The sequence below is a fragment of the Calliphora vicina genome, chromosome 3 (genome assembly GCF_958450345.1).
Source record: "Calliphora vicina chromosome 3, idCalVici1.1, whole genome shotgun sequence".
NCBI lineage: Eukaryota > Metazoa > Arthropoda > Insecta > Diptera > Calliphoridae > Calliphora > Calliphora vicina.
In genome coordinates this window covers 44,766,117-44,782,581 of record NC_088782.1, presented here as the reverse complement: position 1 = coordinate 44,782,581, position 16,465 = coordinate 44,766,117, and the positions used below count along the sequence as shown (strand labels likewise).

Here is a 16,465-nt window from a genome sequence, read left to right as displayed (position 1 = left end):
TTGTCGTCTCTCTCAAAAGATAAAAATTTCCTATAAAAATTGTTGATCCCTTGCGAAAGATCAAACATTTTTTTTAAAGAAATTGTTGATCTGGTATCTCTTGTATTTCCTATAGATATAATTGATCTTGCTAAAAATTAAACAATTTACAGTAGAAATTATTGATCTTTCTAAAGATTACAAAATTTCTATAGAAATTGTTTATCACTCTCGAATGATCAATATTTCCTAAATAAATCTCTCTCGAAGGATCAAAATTTCCTGAAGAAATTGTGGATTTCCCATGAAAGATCAAAGTTTCATAAAGAAATTTTTGATTTCTCAAGAAAGATCAAAATTTCCTAAATAAACTGTGGATCTTTTACGAATAATCTCTTTCGAGAGATCAATTAATCTGCTGGTATGATAGATATTTAAGGAAAAATGTCGTGCTGAGTATCAATATGCTTATTAAACAAGAAAAAAAAAAATTCCTGAAGAAATTGTGGATCTCCCATGAAAGATCAAAATTTCATAAAGAAATTATTGATATCTCACGAAAGATCTTTCACGAATAATCTCTAACCAGAGATCAATAATTAATCTTTAAGGTAAAGGATCAAGCTGAGAATCAAGCTGAGAATCAATATGCTTAAACCCATTTATTTCTTTAAGGTGAAGGATCACTTCGAATTTGGCTTACTAAGTTATAATTTCTTTTATAGAAAATATTTCTCTATTTTTATCAAAATTTGTTTTTTAACTTATTATCACTTAAATGAAATCTTTACAGGCAATAGAAACAAAATTGAAAACCTATCGAGAACATGGACCAGCAATGCCGCCGCGACAATGACAACAAACACCCAGTTGCTGTGCAGCAACACAATATTCATTAACCAACACCGAAGTAGATGGCAATTATGATGTGAATAATGTGACAGAGGATGATACAGGAGATGACAGCATACTACAGCAGGCAACTACAAATTTGATTGCAGCAGCAACCATAGCACCCCTAACAACTATTTAAAACAACAAAACAAAAAAAGAAAAAGTAACATTTGACAAAACAAAAACAAATATTATATGAATATGTTAAATATTTATTTTTCTTTTTTAATCCTGTGATGCATATTTATTTAAAGACGTTAACATACAACCACAACCACAACAACAACTACTGACATTACACAACAAAACGACATACTCATTTGTTAAAAAAAAAATATAACAAAATTTGTAATTTATACATAACAAGAAAATCTCTTTATAAAAAAAATACAAACCAAACAAGAATTATACTATAACAAACTCCAATTGTAAAAAGCGTACAAAACCAATAATAAAACAAAATAAATAACTATAAATTTTCAAAATTCCCCTCTTCTAAAATATGGAAAAAAATAAAAACTAAAACCCAGAGAAGTGTGAAAGTTTTAAAGGATTTTGGCTATAGTTTGTTACAATTTTGTTGTTGTGTATGACAAAATATCGCTATTGGAGTAGCAAAATTATAGAATATTTATTGTACGTCCAGTTCTAATTAGGAATGTTTAATATTTTCTATTAAAAATAGTTTTCTTTTGTCTTATTGAGAGATATTTCTATGTTCGTTTTCCACAAACATTTATGTTTTTTTGTCTCCCGAAAAATATTCAGTCTTAAAAAAAAAAAATTTTAATTCTTAAAATAAATTTCCAATCAAATATTTAGGGATTTTTAAATATTCTTGAAATTTGTTGTAATTAAACTTCCGAATAATCCGATAGAATAAAAAGTTTCGCTCGTTGTTCTGTAAATAGAGTAATTTTCAAAAACCAAATTGACATATTGATGTTCTGCAAATCCCACGATTTTGTACATTGCAACAGGTTTAATTACTTGAAAGTAAAATTAGTATCATGTGGATTCGATTTACAGAACACCAAAACATGTGAATTTCTTTCAAAAACGCAAATGTTACTGGGATACGGTTTACAGAACTGGGTGGTATGATGGAAATCTGTTATTGCGTAATTCGTTGCGTTTCTCTTTCCAATAATAAAGCAGTAAATTTCAATCTGTTTACTTTTTTTGGGAATTTTTTAATTGAATTCTGCAGATGTCCTGTTTTTTATAATTGGAATACGCAGAATTTATGATTATTTTTTTATAAAAATATTTTAGACTGATTCTTCGTTCAACGCGACAAATTGTTTTGACAAAATATCAATTACAATACTAGCGAAATTTTATAGTTTTTCATGCTTACAATATACAGACCAATTGTGAAAAAAAAATTCCCGGGAGTTTTTTCCCTTTTCGTTTTTTTAACATAGAATTTGAATAGGAAAAATGAGAAAAGGGAAAAAACTCCCAGGGAACAAGAAAAATAAAAATGTGTAGTGATCTAAGATCATAGAGAAACATAGAGCGGAAACTAGAAAAAACTAAAACAAAAAAATTACTCAAAATAATATCACATATGAGTGTTGTTTTTGTTTTCACATAGTTTTTTCTACTAATACATTCTCACCACTTAGGTTTCTGACAACTGAGTTAGGTCTTTGACTGGAGAGTTTCCGCTCTATATCTATTCTCTATGTCTAAGAATATTTTCCACTGTGATCAAAGTAAATCCAAAGTATGCTTTTCAAAGATATCAAATATCAACAAATTCTAGGAATAAAATATGCATAGAAGCGTTACTGAGAGACAAAAACCCTAATTGGTCGATTATGGATAACCGAACTTAAATTGCGTTGTCAGAGGGCAACCACAAATTTCTGTTTGCCAATTTGGCTACAGAAAATGATAGCTCTGCCAGTTGCCATCTGTAATATTATTTAGGCAACTGACAACCCAACTGAAGTTCGGTTGCCATCCATAATCGACCCATAACTCTGTTGTGAAAATCATAAGACTCGCAACAACAAAATACATGTAAGTAAATCAGTGTAATTTGTTGTTGTGTCAGCCATAAAATTTAGAAGAGAGTAAATATTTTTAATATATTTTACTCTTAGTTGCGTCTCTAGTTCTACCCTCTTGGATCTTGGATCTGTGGGTTTACTCGGTTAATCGATTTGAAAGAAAACATATTCGCCTTACTACGAATTAGTTATTTATATTCGACGATCGTAATACCAATTTAACAAAACGACTATATAGACCTTTTCGACTATGTCAACGGCACTCTTAATAAGACTGAATTATTTTCGAATTGAGCTACGCAGTAACCCTCTGTATTTCAATTCGAAAGAGAAAGTTTAAGAATTCAGTTTGTTTAATAATGTAGCGGTAGTTCATTTAAACATTTTCATTCTTAAATCGAAGTACGGAGTAGAATACCAGAGTTTTACGTGGCACATGAAGCAACGATTTGATGTTTTGGGGTACGGTAAAATTTGGTTTTGAACTTTTATTGAATAATACAATGACTGTTTTGGTTTCCATCTCATAATGATTTGTAGTGTGTTACTACTTACAGACATCGTTTGAAATAACGTCAACGATGTTTTCAACTGATTTTCGAAACATTTTTCCTCCCCGATCAAGGCTAATCCAAATCATGACCAACAGCTGTGCCGAATCGTATATATCCTTCACCAAATTATACTTTAAAATAAATATTTTTAGGTAAACAATTTTTTTTTCCAAAATTGTTTTTCTAATTTTTTTTTTTAATTTTTTTTTTTTAATTTTTAAAAAATTTTATTTTTTAAATTTATTAGTGAAAAAAATTTAGGACAAAATTTTTTTTTTGTGGAAAAAAAATCGGGTTAAAAATATTTTTCCCTATTTTGACCCATTGAAGGTCCTGCTTACTATGGCCTTTTATACGTCGTTGCATTTTCTATAGAAAATTGTGTGTATAACAGTATTTTCTATAGAAAATTGTGTGTATAACAGTATTTTCTATAGAAAATTGTGTGTATAACACTATTTTCTATAGAAAATTGTGTGTATAACACTATTTTCTATAGAAAATTGTGTGTATAACACTATTTTCTATAGAAAATTGTGTGTATAACACTATTTTCTATAGAAAATTGTGTGTATAACACTATTTTCTATAGAAAATTGTGTGTATAACACTATTTTCTATAGAAAATTGTGTGTATAACACTATTTTCTATAGAAAATTGTGTGTATAACACTATTTTCTATAGAAAATTGTGTGTATAACACTATTTTCTATAGAAAATTGTGTGTATAACACTATTTTCTATAGAAAATTGTGTGTATAACACTATTTTCTATAGAAAATTGTGTGTATAACACTATTTTCTATAGAAAATTGTGTGTATAACACTATTTTCTATAGAAAATTGTGTGTATAACACTATTTTCTATAGAAAATTGTGTGTATAACACTATTTTCTATAGAAAATTGTGTGTATAACACTATTTTCTATAGAAAATTGTGTGTATAACACTATTTTCTATAGAAAATTGTGTGTATAACACTATTTTCTATAGAAAATTGTGTGTATAACACTATTTTCTATAGAAAATTGTGTGTATAACACTATTTTCTATAGAAAATTGTGTGTATAACACTATTTTCTATAGAAAATTGTGTGTATAACACTATTTTCTATAGAAAATTGTGTGTATAACACTATTTTCTATAGAAAATTGTGTGTATAACACTATTTTCTATAGAAAATTGTGTGTATAACACTATTTTCTATAGAAAATTGTGTGTATAACACTATTTTCTATAGAAAATTGTGTGTATAACACTATTTTCTATAGAAAATTGTGTGTATAACACTATTTTCTATAGAAAATTGTGTGTATAACACTATTTTCTATAGAAAATTGTGTGTATAACACTATTTTCTATAGAAAATTGTGTGTATAACACTATTTTCTATAGAAAATTGTGTGTATAACACTATTTTCTATAGAAAATTGTGTGTATAACTCTATTTTCTATAGAAAATATTGTATATGTAACAGATCATGAAATATCTGCTCCCGCACATTCACCCCTATCGCGAATCAATATTTCACATGAAATATGTAACCTTTTCCCATTTCACGTTCACCAACTTCTTGTGAAATTTTTAGATGGAATTTTGTAAACGAACAAAATCACTATTGTGAATGAAAATGTCATGGGAATCGCAATAGCAATTTTTCCTTCGAGGGAAATGGATATTTCATGGGAACAAAATTTCACATGTTATTGCCGATAGGGGTGATTATTTATGTTTTCTGGCACAACAATTGTGAAGCGTCCGGTTCCCTCCGATCTGCGCAATTGAATTCCAAAACGCAACTAAACCCAATAAACCCAATAAACCGCACTTGAGCTTTTTAACATAAAGTCAAAGAGATTTGAGCGGCACACAGTTGCCGAGTTAGGCCACATCAAAACTCATTAACACAGATCACACGAAAATCTACACGATTGAATAAAATGTTTAACCCAACTTACTTGTTACCTTGCAATATAACATAATTGGGCCAACAAATTGATTATTACTTAAGAGTATGTTTCAAAAAGGATAAAAGAATTTATTTTGAAAATTCTTTGAGTTTCGTTTATTTTATTTTACATAAAAAAAATCTAATAAAACGCACATTCTTTGAATTGTTTTTAGTTTTACAATTTAAAATATTATACTTGCCACAAATGAAGACTATTCATTGTTACTTCTTCTCCTTACAAAGTATAAATACTTTGCTGCACTTAAACAAAAACGCATTATCAATTGCCTTGTATTACGGAATCAATACAAATCTCATTTTTTCATTTCTTTTTTGAGAAATCCAATTATATGTGATTTTAAAAAAGGGATATATTTCAAAGTTTTACTGTATCATTAATAAATTAAACATATATTCTACAAAAGCTGTAAGAGCAAGCTAAAGAGAATTAAAGATTTTACAAAAAAGAGCATGGTAAACGGCTACACAGCTAATTTATACTGAACGAAATTATTTATTTAAATAGGAACACTTTCTAAAAATCTAAAGTTTTGAATAATATGATAAATTCTTCAATAAAATACCGGGAAATTATTACCCTACAACATTTAATTTTTTTCCAATTTAACTTTTTACAAAATGAACCTTATAATTATTAATTTATATATGTTTTTCTACTACATATTAATAAAAACAAAATATATAAAAAAAATTATATTTAAAAACCAATAATAATAAATGTTTAAAACAATACTTTATTTTTTTACATAAAAAAACCAGAAAATGCAAAAAAAATATATATTTAAAACAAAATATAAAAAAACTACTGTAATTGCCTTTTTTGCTAAATATTTATAACAGAACTAATTGAAACAACAAATAAAACAATTATAATTTGAGCTGTTTTTTTTAGATTATTTACAAATATTTGTTTTTTGTATTAACTACTTTAATAAAACAAGAATATAAAACACAACCCATATTTCAGACAACATCTTTAGAATAAAACAAAATATATAAAAAATACCCCTATTACAAAAATGTCTTCTTTATATTGTATTTAAACAAAAAATAAGATAAAAATAAAAATAACAATAAAAATAGTAAAAGACAAAAATAATAAAACATTAAATGTATTAGAAATAACAGAACAGTATGTACTATAATATATTTAAATATTAGAGTATCTATTATTGAATACAAATAAATAGTAAAATCTATAAACAGAGTTTATTAACAACCGAAAAACAAACAAAACCGAAATTAAATAAATTAAAACCTAGAATAAAATTCGAAAAAAAAATACAATATATTGTTGAAATTAATGAAATATTTGCAATAAAGATTGACATGACTCTGATGATGATACCATATAGATAAAATTGTTTTATTTCTTACTAAATTATGATCAAAATTCCAGCCAAAACTTATTGTTGGTCAATAAATTATTATTATACCCTTCACCTTCGATCTATGACTACAAGTTATTCGAGACTTAATAATTTTGTATTTTTATAGCCTTCACCTTCGTGAGAGGGGTATAAGTTTGTCATTCCGTATGTAATTTCCACAATATAATTTTCCGACTCTATAAAGTATATACATATATTCTGAATCCTTATAGATAGCGCAGTTGATTAAGCCATGCCCGTATGTCTGTTGAAATCAATTTTCTGAAGACCCCAGATATCTTCGGGGTCCAATTCTTCAATAACTCTGACAGACATGCTTTCGAGAAGTTTCCAATTAAAAATCAGCAAAATCGGTCCACAAATGGCTGAGATATGAGGAAAAAAAACAGGACAACCTCGATTGAAAAGTATATTAAAAAACCGAAACAGAAACCGGTTTATATTAAATTGCAATTTTTCGAAGAAACCGAAAACCGGTTTCTAAAAAATGTCGAAGAATCGATCACCCTAGTATATGCATATCTAATGATAGATATTTCAAAGACCTTTGCAACGACGTATATAAGACCATAGTAAGTTGGACCTACAATGGGTCAAAATCGGAAAAAATATTTTTTAATATTTAAATTTTTTAAAAAACAAAAAATTTTAAATTAAAATTTAAAAAAAATAAATTTTAAATAACAATTCGAAAAAAAAAATTTCAATAAATGAAAAAAATAACTTTGGAAAAAAAAAATGTTTGTTTACCTAAAAATATTTAAAATTTGTATTTTGAAGTATAATTTGGTGAAGGGTATATAAGATTCGGCACAGCTCTCTTACTTGTATTTTTAATCACGTTAGCTTTTAAACATATTTCAGATATTATCCTTTATCCTAAATCATTAATTTCAATAATGTCAATTTTGTACTACGGGAGGCAAATCCATCCAATTGTCCAGAACTTCGGTCTGTGGAAAGGTATTGGGCTCTTGTTAAAAAAGAATTAAAGAACACAGGAAAGCTATCCTAGCGTAAGTAAGGACCACCTCATCCAATAAGTTAACGAAAACAACTATATTATCTTTAACATCCGAACAAAGTGGATATATTTAGAAATTAGAATTTCAAAAAATAAAAATGATTTTTTAAACCAAATCAAACAAAAAAATTTTATTTTCATATGTATCGAAAGAATTAATTCAACTGTCCAACAAATTGAGACTTTTTGATTTGAACAGAATAGTGACCCTATAATTCTGAAAGAGCATGTTGAGTAGATCATTTTTGTAGAATAAACTTATAGTCCAGCATGTCTGGATTTGTTTTTTACAATGGGTCAAAGTTTTCATTTTTTTTATCGAAGGGAGCATTATACTAACTGAAAAAAAATGTTGTAAGTTATTATCTGAGAGATTCTTATGGTCAGAGTTATATTATGGAATTTTATGGAGATAATTTTTGTGGAGGATCCTAACCCTCTAGCTCCTCTCTTTAGGGGTCAATTTGATCCTTTTTTTTTTTTGAGAAAATCAAGAAAAGTCCTTTCAAAAAGGAAATTTAAGGATTCAAATATTCTACAAAAATGTTTGCCGGAAAATTTCAGTGGGGGTCACCAAAGACACCAAAGTTTTAAATAAAGCTCTTTACGCTCAATTCGTAAAATTACACGACTCCTTGGGTCTAACATTTTTAAAAAAAAATCACAAAAAATCTATTTATGATCCGAATGAGCTGATATTTAAAATATAAATAGTCCTAGAGAAGATCTAGATATACATATGTAAATTATCACTTTTAGGTCAAGATTTATTTTTTTTATTTTGTTCGATCTTTTTTTTAGTTTTTTAGATATGTCGGGCCTACGGTGGTTCGAAATTGTTTTTTGAAAATACCACCTATATTTGCCATAAAATTTCGAATAATATAAAAACAACTTACTAACGGTCATGTCGTCCCTATAAAAAGTTACACTCATCCAAAGTTGGTACATGTAAAATGGCCGTATTTTTTATGGGAGAAGGTCATAGCTAACAATGGCCAATACTTTGTATAAATTTATATTGTACAAATGTTTCAAAATAAAGGCAAACAATTTGAAGAAATCCTTAATTTGTATGTCATACACCCAATAGAACTTTAAAAAAAACTCAATTTTTGGAACACATTTTCCCCGTTTTATGAATTTTGGTATTTAAAACCAGAGAATGGCAACAATTATAATGCCATTTATTTAAGCAGATTTAGATCTATATTAGTTCCAAATTTTGTTATGATATCTTTAACCGTTAAAATATTACATTAATTCAAATTTTATATTTTTCTTCATGGACAATCACCATATTATAATTTTTTTTAGTTCTTATGATAAATGACGTTCAAAAAATATATAAATTTATTACATTTCAGCATTAGTATATTAGTGAGAAAGGATATTAGGCATTTCCCAATGCCAGAATATAAAACGGATCACATCCAGGCCACATCTATAAATATACCTGATGGTAGAGTTACAATATCTTCAATATATTGTCCTCCTAGGTATAATATTAATCGAGAGCAGTTTCTCGAATATTTTAGGACTCTAGGTCCAAGATTTATAGCAGCTGGTGATTACAATGCAAAACATACATTTTGGGGCTCTCGCCTTATTACTCCTAGAGGGAGGCAACTGTTAGAAGCAATATCGTCTAACAGACTAGATGCCATATCTAGTGGCCAACCTACTTATTGACCTACAGACCTCAATAAGATTCCCGATCTAATTGACTTCGCTGTAATCAAGAATATAAAAAGAGAATTTATTTCAGTGATCCCTTCGCTGGACCTCTCGTCAGACCACTCGCCTACAGTTTTAACGTTATTAGCAGTTCCAAGTAAATTGGAAAACTCTTACTCTTGTTTCCCTAACAAGAAAACGAACTGGTTAAAGTATAAAATGTATGTTAGCTCACACTTGCCACAAAACATCTCATTGAAAAATGAGTATGAGATACAATCCGCTGTCGATATATTTACAGACATTTTAACAAACGCCGTTAAAGTGTCCACGCCCCCAGTCACCCTGGGGAATTACAGACATTCAAAATGTCCTAAAAACATTGATTCTCTTATCAAAGAAAAGAGAACCCTCAGACGTCAATGGCAACAATCGCGATCTCCGAACGTAAAGGCTAAACTTAATCAGTGCCAAAGAAGACTTCACGTCGCCTTAAAGATTAATAAAGAATCTAACCTGAGAAATTATCTTAGAAACTTAGACCCTACTAAGAACACAGAATATAGTCTCTGGAAAGCTGTGAAAAATATGCAATGCCCTATTGTATATGAGTCGCCCATACGCCTTCAGAACGGAGAATGGGCAAAAAATACTTCAGAAAAAATCGAAGCATTTGCCAATCATTTGGAGAATGTATTTACCCCAAATGATACAAATTCATATATTAGAGATAATGTCATAAATAATGTGGTGCCAGCCCCACTAAAATTCCGGTTCTCTGCCGTGAGGACGACGGTCAAAGGTCTTAAGGCTGGAAAATCACCTGGTATAGATAAAATTACTACCACGATGATAAGTAATCTGCCCAACTCAGCACTGAGAATTATTTTGTTCATATTTAACTCAATACTACGTATTGGATATTTCCCATCCTCATGGAAAATATCTGATATAGTTATGATACCGAAACCGGGAAAAGATGTCACTCAAGTGACATCATACCGTCCCATTAGCCTATTGTCAATATTCTCAAAACTTTTTGAAAAGTTGTTACTTGAGAGACTTATAGTGCACCTTGACGAAAATTGCATTATTCCTGACCATCAATTTGGTTTCAGAAGGAAACATAGTACTATCGAACAGGTACATCGGATAACTACACTTATTCGGAAAACCTTCGAGAGCAAGCAGTATTGTTCCGCATTATTTATTGACATATCTCAAGCCTTCGATAAAGTCTGGCACGATGGACTAATACACAAAATTACTAGATTACTACCTGCGAACGTACATAAACTGCTTAAAAATTACATACAAGAAAGATCTTTCCAAATCAGTTCAAAGGATGTGATCTCAACACGTCGAAAAATATCCGCTGGTGTACCACAGGGAAGTATTCTAGGGCCGTTCCTATATATTTTATATACTGCAGATATGCCCACGAGCGCACTGACTCACACATCTACATTTGCGGATGATACCGCTTTTTTAAGTACACATGAAAATCCCGTAATAGCTTCTGAACAACTCCAGTCTCACATCGGCGATTTGGAAAAATGGCTGGACAAATGGAAAATTAAGGTCAATGCAACAAAATGTATTCACGTTACATTTACTTTAAGACGAGAAAGTTGCCCTTCCATACAGATAAATAATATCAAAATCCCAGAACAGAGCCATGTGCGATATCTCGGTATCCATCTTGATCGCCGTTTAACATGGTCCCACCATATTGAAGCCAAGGTTACGCAAATAAAATTAAAGTCAGTCCAACTGTACTGGTTAATTGGCCCACGGTCTGCTCTAGACTTGGAATACAAAGTGCTTTTGTACAAAACAATTATAAAACCGATATGGCTATACGGCATTCAGCTATGGGGAACAGCCTCCTCATCTAACGTTGAAAAATTGCAAAGAAAGCAGTCAGCACTGTTAAGGATAATAACAGGTGCCCCATGGTACATTCGCAATAGTAATATCCATAGGGATCTCAATGTCCCCATAATACGCGAGGAGATCAAACTCTCCAGTCTAAAATACATTTCAAAACTAATGAATCATCCAAACCCCCTCGCCAGGGAGTTGCTGTCATTTGAGGGTCATAGACGACTGAGGCGATTGGAAACACTGGATCTGGCCAGATAATCATCGAGCACTCATGTTGGATATTGCAGCGGCAATAACAACTTTAGTTTTAGTTTAGGTTAAGATTTGAATACTTATTTGTAAATTTCTAAAAAGAAAGATTCAATAAAGAAAAAGATACTGAAAAAAAAAAAAAAAAAAATCAGCAAAATATTAATCTTCAAGTCCTAAGGTTTTTAGCAATACCAAATACGTTTATAAAAAGCTTATATGTACTCATCTGAAGCTCTACAAACCTTGCCCCCTTTCAAAAATTTTCATATATTCCATGCAAAATGTGTATACTTACTTATTAAATGTAGCTTATGAATTCAAACAAATACTGACTTAAAAGAAACGTCAGATATCGTAAATTTCATTAAGATATCTCCAATAGTTCCCGAGATACTGAATTATTTCCAAAAAACCTTTCTAAACCAATTTGTAATGCTGTTATTTTTGGCTCCCTAGAGCGTATGATTATTAATTCGCAATTAATAACAAGTATACGCCATGATAATTCTCATATTAAAATCTACTGACAAATATACAAACAAACATACTTACTAGTACTAATTCAAAGCAATGAAGTTGAAATGATTGACTTAATTTATGTTTAATTTATAGTAATTTGTATGTTACATGATTATGATTTATTATTATTTTATTAAAATGTTTTTATATTTTTAATATATGTAATTAAATCGATTCAATTAAAAAAATATTATGTATGATAGATATGAACATATGTTTGTTTTGTTTGTATTAAAAGCTAAAGCAAAAACAATATTACTAAGAGAGATAGTGAGAGAGATAGAGAGTGATAAATAGATAGAGATATAGTGATAATAGTGAAGGAGTAAGCTAAATATAAAGAAAATACAATGAACATTAGTAAAAAAAATGAAAATGATGATGTTTTTTTTATGCAAAAAATTTTAATTATTTATTTTTAAAAAAAAACTACACAATAACATTTTATATAGAGACAAAGACGTAAATGATGATAAGGGCTTTTGGTTTTTGTTTTCTTTTTGTATGACAAAAATAAAATTGTAATTTGTTTTTTTGTTTTTTAATTATCTATTAATGTTTATTTAAAAAAAAAGAAACAAAATGCTTCAATAATTTTGAAACCCAAAAGTATTAAGCAAAAAAATCTAAATTGTTAATATAAAAAAACCTTAATAATAAAACTAAAAACGATAATTTAGTTGGTGTTTGAAAACGCGTTTCAGTGTTAGGAAAGCGTTTTAGAAATTATTTTTTTAAAAAAATGTTTTTCAATATTTTATTAAATGTAACAAAACTGTGTGTGTTTGGTTTTTTTTTAGATGTTGTTGTAATTGATGTTTATTTATTTTTTTTGGTTTAATATTATTATAATTCTTAAATTTAAAAATTTATTTGTTGTTCATTTTTTTTTTTTGTTTGGTTGATTGGTTTTGGTTCATTAAAATTAAATTAAAATACAATTGTTCTCATTATCAGAACTTCAGATGTTAAATGAAGTGAACTGAACTAAACTATTTTTGTTGGTGTTGTTGTTGTTAAAAAATATATGTTATATAGTTCATTGATAAAAACTTGATAAGAGTTTTTTTTTTTTTTAATAAGTGATAAAGCGAGTCATCTCTTTTTTAAGGTAAAAAATTAAATAAATTAGATTTATTCGGTGATCGTTCTTGTGGTTTCTTGAATGTAGACTTGGGAGCCGGGAACGGTGGAGGTGGTAACGAAAGTGCGGTGCTTGGCACGGATCATGTTCAAGTTGGTTTCAGCGCATTCGGCACGATCTTCAGCGGCTTCCAATTCACGTTGGAAACGGCGTACGCGGGTAACGGTGTGCTGGGACATGCCCTCCTAGAAACAGAAAATAAAAATCAACATTTAATATTTAGTTTATTTAATGTTTTTGTTTAACACCTACTTGTTCAGTCAATTGACGCTTGAAGAGATTGATCTTGGCAGTGGATTTGTCCAAAGCTTCTTGCAACAAAATAATGTTCTTTTGGTCTTCTTCGCATTGTACCATGACTTCCTTGACGGTGCGTTCCTTCTTTCTCAAGATCTTGATGGTTTCGGCGTGTCTTCTCTTTTCTTCTTCCAATTCAAGTTCCAAATCACGAACACGGGCTTCCAATTTGCTGATGATACGTTTGCTACCAGCAACGGCGTTCAATTCAACTTCTTCCAAGCGAATGGACAAATTCTAAAATAACAGAATTTCATTTTATGTGAGTTAAGGGGAATTTAAATTTTCAAAAGTATTTTTTTCAAGTTTTTCTTTAATTTTTAATTGGTTTAATAAATTTCCTTTTATTTTTGTTACTATTTTATAATATGGTACTTTTTGAAAAAGTACCAAAGTACATTTTTTGGTACTAAATAGAGATTCTAACACGAGTTTCTTTTTTAAAAATTTTATACGAATTATTGTGTGCAGAAATATGGAAATATTGGAAAAGTACTTTTGTATTTATTAAAATAAAATGTTTGGTACTATTTTCAAAAAGTACAATTTTTCAAATTTTCTCATTTTTGGCAAATTTTTTGTCTTTCAACAGCAAATTAAAGAATATATTTAAGGCCAAAACATTTTGTTATTTTTTTAAAAAGTACCAAAGTACTTTTTTTGGTACTAAATAGAGTTTGAGTTATTTTTTTAAAACTTTTATGCCAACTTTTGTGTACAGAAATACAGAATATTGGAAAAGTAAATTTGAATTTTTTAATATATAAGGTTTTGGTACTATTTTCAAAAAGTACCATTTATAATTATTTTTTTTATTTTTGGAAAATTTTTTTTCTTTTTCAATTTTCAATTTTCCATTTTGTATTTTTGTTTCTTTTGAAATATTTGGTTAGTTTTTGAAAAAGTACCAACGTACTTTTTTGGTACTAAATAGAGTTACTAGTTTAAGTTCCATTTTTAAAACTTTTATACAAACATTTGTGTATCGAAATATGAAAATATTGAAAATGTAAATTTGTATGTTTGGTTTTTGGTACAATTTTCAGAAAGTACAATTTTTCAAAAAAAAATTTTTCTCATTTTGACAAATTTTGTCTCTTTCAACAGCAAATTAATGAATAGCTTTAAGTCCAGAACAAATAACAAATTTTTAAAAAGGTTGGTACCTAAATAGAGTTTCTAACTAGAGTTCATTTTTTTAAATTTGTATTCTAAGTTTTATGTGCCGAAAAGTGGAAATATTGAAAAAGTAAATTTTGTATTTCCTAAAATAAAAGGTTTTTCAAAAATTTACATTTTTCAAAATTTTTTTTAAAATTTTAGAAATTTTTTTTTGGTTTTTACTTATTACCAATATTTGGTACTATTTTGTTCCCGAGTTATTACTCCCTGTTATTTTATTTATTTAATATATAAATTAATAAATATTTACCTTAACTTCGACTTCCAAAGACTTCTTGATGGTTTCCAATTTGACAATACGTTCTTGTTCTTCATGGATTTGTTCAATGGTGTGTTTAAGTTCAACCTAAAATACATAAAAACACAAAAATTTTGTTTCCCGTTCCTATTTCTTCCCAAATCCCCCATTTACTCACTTGAATCTTTTGGTAACGTTCATCACTAATACGCAATTCCTTGGTGACTTCTTCATAATCGGCAGCAACGACAGTCAATTCTTGTTCCAATTTCGATTTGATCGATACCAAGTTAATGTTGGTGGTGTGCAATTCAGTGATGCGGGTCTGGGCCTCTTCGAATTGCAATTCAACGGTACGCTTGGCACGTTGAGCGCTATCCAATTGAGAGCGTACTTCTTCCAATTCACCGTTCATGCCGGCCAAACGACGCTGGGCGACACCATATTGATCCAAAGTGGATTGCAATTGACGTTGAACGTCCTCGTAGTGGGCTTGCAATTCGGTCAATTGCAAGGATTGCTTCTTGATAACCTTTTGCAAATCGATGTTGGTCTTGTTGGCAACATCCAAGGACATTTCCAATTCGGTGATTTGGATTTGCAACTTCTTCTTGATGCGTTGGACTTCGGTCTTCAAGCGGGTTTCGGCTTCAACGACGCGAGCATTCAATTGTTCGATTTCGATGGAAGTTTGCTTGCTGGAGATTTGAAATAAAGACAAGATATTTTAAATTAGTAAAGTTTTAAGTGAGAGATTTTAGAGTGTTTTGGAATATTTAATAAAAAAACAAAAAGAAATTGATTTTTTTTTATAAATTACCTGGGGTTTTATAAGAGTTTTAAACATTTCAAGTGGTTTTAATATTTTTTTCAAAATAAAGTTTAAATTTTCCATATTTTTTAGATTTTATAAATGATTTTTATTTAAATAGTGCACATTTTCCAATTTGTTTAAAATTATCTAGTGTTTAGTGTTTCGCTATTTAATAATTGTTTAAAAAAGTACGAACATTTTATGAAAAGTATTACAAAAAGTACCAGCCCTCTAGATTTGTTATATCAAGGGAAATTTTCAAATATTTATTTTTTCAATTTGACTTCGAGTCACTCTAACAACATGTATTTCATTGGAATGGAGATATTTAAATTTATGCAAATTTAATTTTTGGTACTTTCCCTGGTACTTTTTAAAAAGTACCAAAAAATACCAGTTAGACGTTTTTAGTTTGTCCTGCATAATTGTTCTGAATTTTTATGGAATTTTTGTTTTAAAAAGCATTTCGTTACTTTTTAAAAAAGTACCAAAGTACTTTTTTTGGTCCTAAATATAATTAATAGCTTATGTTTCTTTTTTTTAACTGTTTATACCTTTTTTTTTGAGGCGATATATTTAAATATTGAAAAAGTAAATTTGTATTTTCTAAAATAAA

At 28.9% G+C, this 16,465-nt stretch overlaps 1 protein-coding gene across 1 annotated transcript in view; it reads right to left on the bottom strand.

Moving 5' to 3' along the window:
• Positions 1 to 12,958: 12,958 nt before the first annotated feature.
• Positions 12,959 to 16,465, bottom strand: part of LOC135955920 (paramyosin, long form) — a 45,075-nt gene continuing 41,568 nt past the window's right edge. Inside the window, exons 8-11 of the mRNA XM_065506345.1 lie at positions 15,214 to 15,733; positions 15,048 to 15,143; positions 13,571 to 13,852; positions 12,959 to 13,503 (exon numbers count right to left, since the gene is read on the bottom strand). Coding sequence (XP_065362417.1) covers positions 13,309 to 13,503; positions 13,571 to 13,852; positions 15,048 to 15,143; positions 15,214 to 15,733 — 1,093 coding nt within the window. The 3' untranslated portion in view covers positions 12,959 to 13,308. The remainder of the gene's footprint in view (positions 13,504 to 13,570; positions 13,853 to 15,047; positions 15,144 to 15,213; positions 15,734 to 16,465) is intronic.